Source organism: Fistularia commersonii, chromosome 14 (genome assembly GCF_037954325.1).
Source record: "Fistularia commersonii isolate RoL2024-O1a breed Wild chromosome 14, RoL_Fcom_v1.0, whole genome shotgun sequence".
NCBI lineage: Eukaryota > Metazoa > Chordata > Actinopteri > Syngnathiformes > Fistulariidae > Fistularia > Fistularia commersonii.
In genome coordinates this window covers 15,649,605-15,658,787 of record NC_141297.1, presented here as the reverse complement: position 1 = coordinate 15,658,787, position 9,183 = coordinate 15,649,605, and the positions used below count along the sequence as shown (strand labels likewise).

At 41.3% G+C, this 9,183-nt stretch overlaps 1 protein-coding gene across 1 annotated transcript; it reads right to left on the bottom strand.

Moving 5' to 3' along the window:
* fkbp1ab (FKBP prolyl isomerase 1Ab) lies at positions 1–9,183 on the bottom strand. Its single transcript, XM_086158945.1, has 5 exons — positions 9,030–9,183; positions 8,863–8,910; positions 5,420–5,532; positions 3,974–4,136; positions 1–1,304 (listed from the first exon to the last, which is right to left on the bottom strand). Exons 1-4 carry the CDS (start codon positions 9,064–9,066, stop codon positions 4,008–4,010), a joined length of 327 nt encoding a protein of 108 aa, XP_086015071.1. The 5' UTR covers positions 9,067–9,183; the 3' UTR covers positions 1–1,304; positions 3,974–4,007.

The window sequence follows — 9,183 nt, the reverse complement described above, 5'->3', positions numbered from 1 at the left end:
TGGGTGGTGAGCACTTAATTTATTTCAAATATGTCATCATTGGTTTAGCCTGCATACACTAACGTATCAGCACAGAACTACACAGTACACAGGTGGACTGCTGCCAAAGCAGTCTCAACTTGGCCAATATGTAAAATTGACAGCCACAATCAATATCTGACAGCCAGGCCAACATGTTCCTTTATTTAAACTCCATTTAAAACTATTTTATTTGAAATACAAAACCACTAGGATGCCTCCATGTCAGCATTGTTCTACCACAGCACAGAGTCAGGTAGGCAGTGTGGCGCTTCACTGACATTAAACAGAAATAACTCCTCAAAACTACCTATAATGTTCTCAGATAGAAAGTTGGCATCTGAAAAATACATGTTTGCAGTTGTTAGACAAAATAAGTTTGGGGGAGGTCCCAATTCAATTGATCCCTCAACCCCCTTTTGTAAATTTCAAGCATTTCCCCATAGTCTACGAAAAGAATAATAAATCCAATTGATCCTTTCTTTGCACTGCTCAACCTGTGTATGGCTTTAAATGGGGTTTAAAGACTTGAAAAGGCAATGGTAAATCAGATGCAAAGCTTTCAACACGTACATACAAGGGTTTCCGTCAGGCCTCGAACATGCAGATAGGGCAAGGTAGTAACCACGTGTCTGGTGAAGATATTTAGGCACACATTAGAAATATCTACAACTGTGATTGGTTGTTCTTTGCGCCAATTCCCCCTCTCTAGCTCACACCCCAGTTCAAATAATGGAAAGAAGACACCACACTTAACGGAAATGGACCTTTTTTTGTGAGAAACTTGCCCACTGTGCCACTGATTTAAGAATACGTCAACATTTCATTTCCTTTTACTTTTATCTGAATGAGTTTTCCATACAAATATGTGCTTTTCACTTTCTTTTGTACACTTTTTGTTTCTGAAATGTATCAAGCACCGGATCAACGTGAAAAAATTAGTGTTCACGGACTTGTGAATGTCAACTCGAGACGCTCATTGGTATTTTGTACTTCTTGGCATTAACCATGCACAACCATCACTTGAAAAATACAAAAAGAAAAATAAAGCGCAGTTCAAAAAACAAAATAATCAAGATTAGGAACCTGGAGGTTTATAAGATAATGACCCATAGATTTTAGGTGGAAGGATATGACAGGAAAATAGTCGAGACAAAAAGTAACACAAGCTGTCACAGTTTTATGAAATAACCATAAATGTAGGGGAACTGTAGACTCAAGCCTCTTATAGTATCAAGTGTAGACTCTCCTGGCACCTGTCAAAGTCACAGGTAGGAGGAAGTCACCTGCAAGAAAGGGAGAGAAAATTCAACATGAGGTCACATGACAACAGGGACTTGGTTCTGTGGAGGTTCTCAGTCATCCAGGTCATGGTGCATTCTTGTCGACATCTTGTTGTGGCAACTAGACTTGAATTTCTTCACGTATAGACGTTTCAGCCCTCATCAGAGAGGCTTCTTCGGATATGGAACTATTGTTGTTTGACCAGATGACCACTGGCATCACACTTAATGTTTGAGACTAATCCTAATTAGGTCCAGTTCACACACCTTTGCCCCCTAGTTGGGATGAGCTAGCAGGTAGGTACTGAAAATAGTATGGGCCTAGATGTCTATACATAAAATACTTTTTGAGTTGTCTAGGATTTATTAATAAACAACGCAAACAGTAGAAAGTGTGGTCCTCCTTGGTAATCCTAAACCCGGTGACGGCAAGTTCTGGGGAAATGAGAACCTTGTGACGACCAGGCGGTGAGGTCAGGAATTAAAGCCAGATTGCACAGCCAGCACAGAGCGGAGTTCTTTTTCAAGCTGATGTTTTCTGGAGTCCCTCTACTTACCGAGGTACCCGGTTCAAAGAGGCTCTGTATGGAAAGCAGTTTACTTTGTGGATTAGCTCACATAATTCCACACTCTTATTCCGAAATGTTATGAATGCATGTGTCCAGTTATGAGGTGATGGTGGTGTAGCTTCTCCATAATTTACCCCAACTTAACATCAGTACATTTTATCAGCTTGTGTTGACAAAAAAAAAAACATACAGGTTGATAACTATAACAAAATAACTCATTATAGGTAACTTTTTTCCTTCGTTTCAAGCTGTAAAACCATTCTCACTGCCGTAATAACTGAGGCGACACCTGAAGGGAATGCTCTGTAACAGATTATTTTACTTGCTCTTCTACTCAGTCGTTCTGTCAGCAGGTTCTCTTTGTCTGCATCAGCATTCTTGAGCTTTCTTGTTGAGGAATAAAAGACAGATTCACCATTATACAACACCAGCTGGACGACAGCTGGAAACTGTTTTTACAATAATTACCCTTGAAACAGATAAATCCCTGTATGTTTCATCTGGATACAACTGTCTGACATGACCTTTGAACTATTGTATAGGTACCTCAGATCAACTTACTTTGCATTTGTTTTCCTCACCAAGGTAAAAAAAAAAACAAGTCATTTGGATATAACAGGATAAAAAAAAACAATCCTTTCCAACATATAGCAAATAGTAATCATAGAATAGAATACAATAGAATAGAATAGAATAGAATACAGATTACAGTAATTTGGCAGATGCTTTTATCCAACACAACTTACAGTGGAGATGCCGGAGATCATTATGGCCAGCTTGTGTTATGATACTGACAATAGTATGAAAAAGCCTAGATTACCTGTTAGTGACAATAGCAAATGATCTTGTATCATGTAACATTTATGTTCCCTGCAAAAATGGTGACACAGTTAGTTCCCAAAATTGTTGTATACATCTTAGCAGAGGTTTGTATCACGTAGTTGATACCCATGGCATTACCCGCAAACCCAGTTCTCAATTCTCTCTTCAATTCTCCAAAGCCTCCAAACCGAAAGCAAGTTACCAAAAAGTGTGTGTGTGTGTGTTTGTGGTATTATAAGTTCCATCGATGGAGAGGCTTGGATAGAGTAACTATGCACCGAATTACATGGTGCTATTTGGGATAAGAGTGTGTGAGAAGAGCGTGAATGATACACTCCTGGTCTGTGAACAGAAAAAACAAGCTGATTCACTTTAAATCAATTTTCCATCTTCACTATTACACGTTTTATCCCTCTGCTTGTGTGTGTGTACAGATGTAAGGAAGGAGACATCAACCTTCTAGTTCCTTCCTTTCCTGAATGGATTCCTATCAAAAATATTTGTTAGTCATCCCCACCCTTCTGTTATAGGAATGGGTGTTCAGGAAACATTATACAGTGAGAAAGCCTCAGATTCTTGGAGTCATATTAAATCACCGCGGTGTGTCCAGGTGAGACAACCACCCAAAATCACTGACTTAGCCTATCACAGATCCTGCAAGATTTAAAACCACAAACACTTTACACACTGCAGAAAGAGTCATCCTTTAACATAATTTTATTCTCCTTTGATCTATATCCACGCATTTTTATTTACATGTGTTTATCTTTTTTTGTTTCTTCACAATTTTGAAAAGATGTATTCATATTTTACTTGACTGCTTTCATGTATTTAATTTTCCATATATCTCTGAGCCAGGTGTTTGTTTATTTGTTTGTGTTTTGTCAGTTGTATTCACAGAGACAGACAGACAGAAGTCAATATAAATAAATAGAATGTAATGTTTACCTTCATCAACATCAGCTTTACAGTATTTTTGGCCTGGGTAAAAAATTGACAGGCCAAAAAGCAGCTTTTTACAGAGACTGTTCTGATGTGTTATTGCAGGGTAAACACAGGAGTAAGTATTAATTAATGACCTGTTCCAGTAAGGCATTTACAGTGTTTGACCAAGGCTAAAAATATTAGTTCATCATAACAGAAACATTTTCTTATTGTGGGCAGAACACAAATGTTTCATTATGACAATCTGTTGCAGGACAGGATGCCAACAGTACATTGACAGCTAAGACCCTAGGGAAAATGTGATCGTCACTGAAACCAGCAGAACCTTATACTTACACAAAACAAATAATGTGGATGCTGTAGATTAAATTCATTCCAAACTCAGCAGCTCAACATCAAAGATGAGAGTGGCATTGGCAGGGATGATGCCTGGGTGGCCTTTGTTTCCATAGGCGTAGTCTGGTGAGCATGTCAGCTTGGCTCTTTGGCCAACACTCATCTAAAAGGCAAACGACATGGATAGAGTCAGAGAGGAATTGACAGTCCTGATCAGAATGCACTTTCTGTGGTCAGACAAGGAACGTGTCGCCATGAAATACTGGGTGTGAGACACAGGAGATCTAAAAAAATGTTGTTCTCTAGTATTTGATGCATCACTCGTTGCTATCTATTGGCTTCGCATGAAGTTTTTGGATTCCTGTGTAGCTTTGTTCAGGTACAAGCGTTTGTGAAGGATACGAAGGCAAAATTAGGAACAATTTCTGACAGTTATAATCAGAAGTCTGTGACCTTCAAGACTCGGTTTGAAATTAAAAACAGAGGACTCAACAACAACAATGCTATTAAATGTTTTTAACATAAACCAAATGTTTCTCATGTCAAAGAAATTCTAAATGTAGTTCAAAGAAGCGCATTTGGCACAAATAAACCTCCTTTGAAATGGTAACACCTGTATGTAGTTGCAGCGCACTGACTTTTTAGCTTATATGTCAGCTCTGACTGTACCAACGTGGAGCTGATCCTGAAATGTTGCTCTGATACAAATTTGATGACCAAGACTCCAACATGACTCAACTGTGACTTGAACAACAGCAACTCAATTCCATTTAAAAGGAATCACCCATGTTCAAAATGTAATTTACAAATTTGGCATTTCACTAAAATCCTTGAAATTATGTTTACCATAATGTTATTCATCAAGATTCACTGTGGATATTTTAACTAATTGTAAAATTGTTTTTCTATTCACAGGCATCTGTATTCAAGGGGATTATATAGATTGGAAAAAAAATAATTAAAACCCGCAAACAGATTGCACATTTTATAAAAAACATAATCACACATACAGAGCATTTAGATTCTGTTCTCAGTTAGCAGAACACAAACTCAGCAATTGAGTCTCAAGAGCATTAATTTGTAGTTGTCATTCACCAGCCTCAGCATTCTGAGTTAGGAGCATAAGGAGCCACAGCCATGTAGTTTCCAGCCTGAATGGAAAACTTTTCAAGTGAGGACCCAGAAAATGGAACCGTTTTGGTAAATAAGCACCCGCGATATAAGTCATCTAAATTTTTGGGCACCAACTGTATTAATTTGTTAATTGTCACCCAAATGATTCCCTCTCCCTGTCACAAGAGTTGAATTGTTTTTTCTTATTCCTTAAGTTTTCAATTGAATTCTATCTGCTGGGCGGAAAAAATTCATACCATTTGTATGGATACTGTAGATTTAACTATTTTCTTTTTTCGAAAAGGATCCATAGTGTGGGAACTAAGTTCCTACCTGTACTACACCCTCCTCCCAGCCTCGTATCACCTCCTGCTTGCCAATCTTAAACCTGAAAGGCTTGTCTCTGTCACGGGACGAGTCAAACTTACGACCATCTGTCAGGGAGCCTACAGACAAAGACAGAAACAGAGATTGAGAAAGACACCATGGCTTAAATGCAAGCGGCCCTCTGACATCAGGAGAATGACTATGCAGCAACATGCAGCAGAAGGAAAATGTTTAAACAACATTTTAATAGAACATTTTCTAAGCTTGCCTGACATCCATCTTCCATGCTCTATGTATAAGTTGAGAGCATATCAAGGGGTTCTGAGGAGCTCAGAAATAGCCTGTGCAGCTGTCTGCAGGCTGAGTTTCAGACTGACAGTTTGGGAAAATGCAACCATCAATCTGTAGAATAGCAAACCCCCCACCAAGACTATTTAGGACCTAGCTATTACTGTTATTAGAATTAGTGAAGCTATGTGTGCACGCCCGCACACTCTAATGGTTTGATTCGTGTCTGTGGTGTGATGTATGTGGGAGAAGGCACAACACTGCAAGTGTTGTTGAGCACATCAGGGGGGCGGCTGGCATGATGCAGCCTATTCCATTCAGAGCGGGTGTCCTCCTGTGGATGCCCAGATAAGAGCCTAATGGAATTATCTATAAGAGCTGAAAGGTCCATTAACAATATCAAAGTCAATGCACTGCACGGCCGTCTCAGTAAACAGCGGCGTTGTGTTGACATTTTCAGAAACCAAACATTTCCGGGAAAAAAAAAAAAGTTTTAACCCTCATTTTGACAAACGCGAAGGCTTCTCTAATGCAACATCCTGTTTCATGTTGCGTTTCAAGGCTGCTTTGTAGGCTGACAGGAAGGGAACCCACCCAGAGAGGAAATCTTGTAGTTTGTGTGATATTAGGAGAGGGTGGGGTGGAGGCTGATCTTGGGTTGAAAAAAATAAACGCACCAAAGGTCAAATACCCAAATCAGACCAAGTTATATAACTCTCTTGAAGCAAAGAGGGTTACATCACAGTGTGAGTTTTATCTGTCTCATCAGACCCAGAGCAGGTGCAGTCAAATACACATTCTGGCAAAGTCATCTGGAATGAAATGCTGGGTGATGTGAGAAAATATATGAATGCCACAATGTCCAGGAGTGCATTGTACAGTTTCCGAATTTGTCAAAGTATATGCTTCGGTATGGAAAAATCACATAACAGATACAAAACTCAAACAAATTCAGTGTCTCCCCACAAAGTTGAATTCTACATATAGTGGCAAAAAGTTAAAAAATAATGAAGGATTCCTAGGTAACTTCATGCCGTTTTAGAAAACACTAAGCATCTCAAGTAAATTTGTTTAATCCTTGTGTAAATTTAGGCCCGTTTCAGTTCATTTCAAAGGTGACATTTGGGAATTTCCTCATGTCATTCTCCTACTTCCCCCGAAAATTGATCTAATTGTAAACAGTTCAATTATGGATCATAAACACTAATGTTATTGACATGTTAGCCAGCTCTACTACAATGCTACAATAAATTATTCTATCTTAGAATTTTCTTTGCTCTTTTTGTTTGCACTGTGAGAAACATGGCTTCCGTGTATGAGACAGACTGTCAGGCCAAAGAGAAACTTCCTACTTCACTTTGGATGGATCTCTGAACACACATTCATAATGCACAGGTGTTGAATCTTTGAGCCATATTCAAACAATTACTGGGCAACCTTATCACAAAATCCACCTGACTCATGACTGTGGAATTCAATTACATTGATATTGGTTTTCCGCTCCCATTTTAGGTCCCTTAGTACAATTTTTGAATTAAAGACGACATCTATTCTACTGCAGATGGTTTTGTGTGGAAAATGTCACCTTGAGAACTGAATTTGTGGACATTGATAATCCATTGTATCCCACAGTCAATGTTATAGTGTTCAACAACAATAATCTAAACAGAATATCAGATTTGTGCTGGACATTTTCACAGTGATTAGATCAATAACCATGGAAGTCATTACGTATTGGGCCCACTGGTGTGCACTGACTTTCGAGACGGCAGGACACTAACTGGTTTTACCGGGCTGTTAATTTCACATCAGAAATGAATCCATGACAATCATTAGAATCTATTTTGATATTTAAATTTTAACGTTTAAACCTAATATTAACCTGAGGTCAGACTTCTATATTTGAGACTTAACCCAGCAAAACTCCATCGCCCCAAGACCCTCCATATTTGTAAATTCTGAGGTCTGCGACCTCAAAGATGCTCGTTGGTACTTAGTTATCAACTTAGACTAGTACTTGCGTACAATTCTTCCATTTGTGAACCACGTTTTTCAGGTCTGAATGACGCTGGTTGCCGGCAGGGGGGCTCAGATTGGAATCGACCAAAATTCAAATGGGGACTAATCTGGAACACCAGCGTTAGCGTCGTCACTTACAGGGTGTTAGCATGCTAACGTTAGGCGAGAGTTGCTAGCTTGAAACTGAAGCTAAAACCATGGTTAGTGTTGTTGTTTATTTGGGGGGGAGGGGGGCAAAGAACTTTAAACGGTAATAAGTCACTCTGGCTAAATATAATCTTAATATTTGGGCATATTGGGGAGGAGCCCCTCGTCAAGTGAGTGACGTGAATTGGGACATTTCTTTACGCTGCTTGATGCAATGTCGACAACGGTGAGTTTATTTTGCGGGTGTGAACACGCGGTGAGACCATGCTAGCAGTCCCAGTGTCTGGGCAGCATTGCAGTCTCCCAGACGGTTATAATCCGCTCAAGTGAGGCCCCCCCTCCAGAAACTCCCAACAAAGACAGAAAAGCGCTGGAAATCAGACAGGATTTAAACCCCGCTGTCTGTCTGGGTTGCTCCGTCTGGCCCACAGAGTGAACCCCGCGGCGGAATCCGTCTACGTCTCCCATTTGGTCTCTCGGGTAATTCAAGACAAACACTGGCCCGCTGTTCCCGCTTGGCCGAAACTGGAGCGCGCATTAGTTTACGCAGTGCCGGAGACGGCGCGCTGCCCCCTCACCCCACCCCCTGTTTCCACGTCCGGAGAGCTCCGGCGCCAATGTGCAGCCAGGAAACGAGCCGGCGGCCAAAGGGTTAAAATGTTCGCGCAGCCCAACCGGAGAATGACAGTCATACCCCTCCGCCGCTCTGAGAGGGGGAGAAAAAATGCCCCACTCCCTGTAAAGCCTCGGAAATATCATCTGCGGGGCGGGTGGAGGCGCTTGCCGCCGTTGCACGGGAGACAGTCATCGGTAGAACGCCACCGCTGCTCCCGTGGAGGCTTCCCGTCTCCGCCGCGGAGACTTGGCGCGACGGCAACGCGTTTAAGCTAAGAGACCCGGAGCCCACAGCCCACTCGCTCGGCCTCCATGAGTGGAAAGACGCGAGTCGTCCGAGAATGCAGGCACGACAAGTTTCCCGTTGAATTTAAACTCACCGACATAATGTACCACGCAGGTCTGCCCTTTTTTGGGGAAAGTCCTTCCTGTGGAGAAACCAAAAAGGCGCTCAACATGACGGGCATAATGTATGACGCGGTTGCAACAGATCCCTGCAAATTTATTTCAAAGCGTGTTTGTTTTTTCATTCGCGCAGTGCCTTTACCGTCGCCCGGAGTTATAGTCTCGATCTCCACTCCCATACTGCGGTGTGTTTTAGGAGCTTTTCCCAGCAACACACTCCGGTCTTCCCTAAGCCTGTGGGTCTGCTCCTCAGGCGGATGTCCCCAGCTGTCTGACTCTCTGCCTGTTCCCTTGCA

What these genes read in the sequence shown, in the direction of transcription:
- fkbp1ab (XM_086158945.1), bottom strand. Translation starts at nt 9,066, where the DNA reads ATGGGAGTGGAGATCGAGACTATAACTCCGGGCGACG. An exon ending in GACTATAACTCCGGGCGACG is followed by an intron (nt 8,911 to 9,029) that starts GTAAAGGCACTG and finishes GTTTCTCCACAG; the next exon opens with GAAGGACTTTCCCCAAAAAA. An exon ending in GGGAGGAGGGTGTAGTACAG is followed by an intron (nt 4,137 to 5,419) that starts GTAGGAACTTAG and finishes TTTGCCTTTTAG; the next exon opens with ATGAGTGTTGGCCAAAGAGC.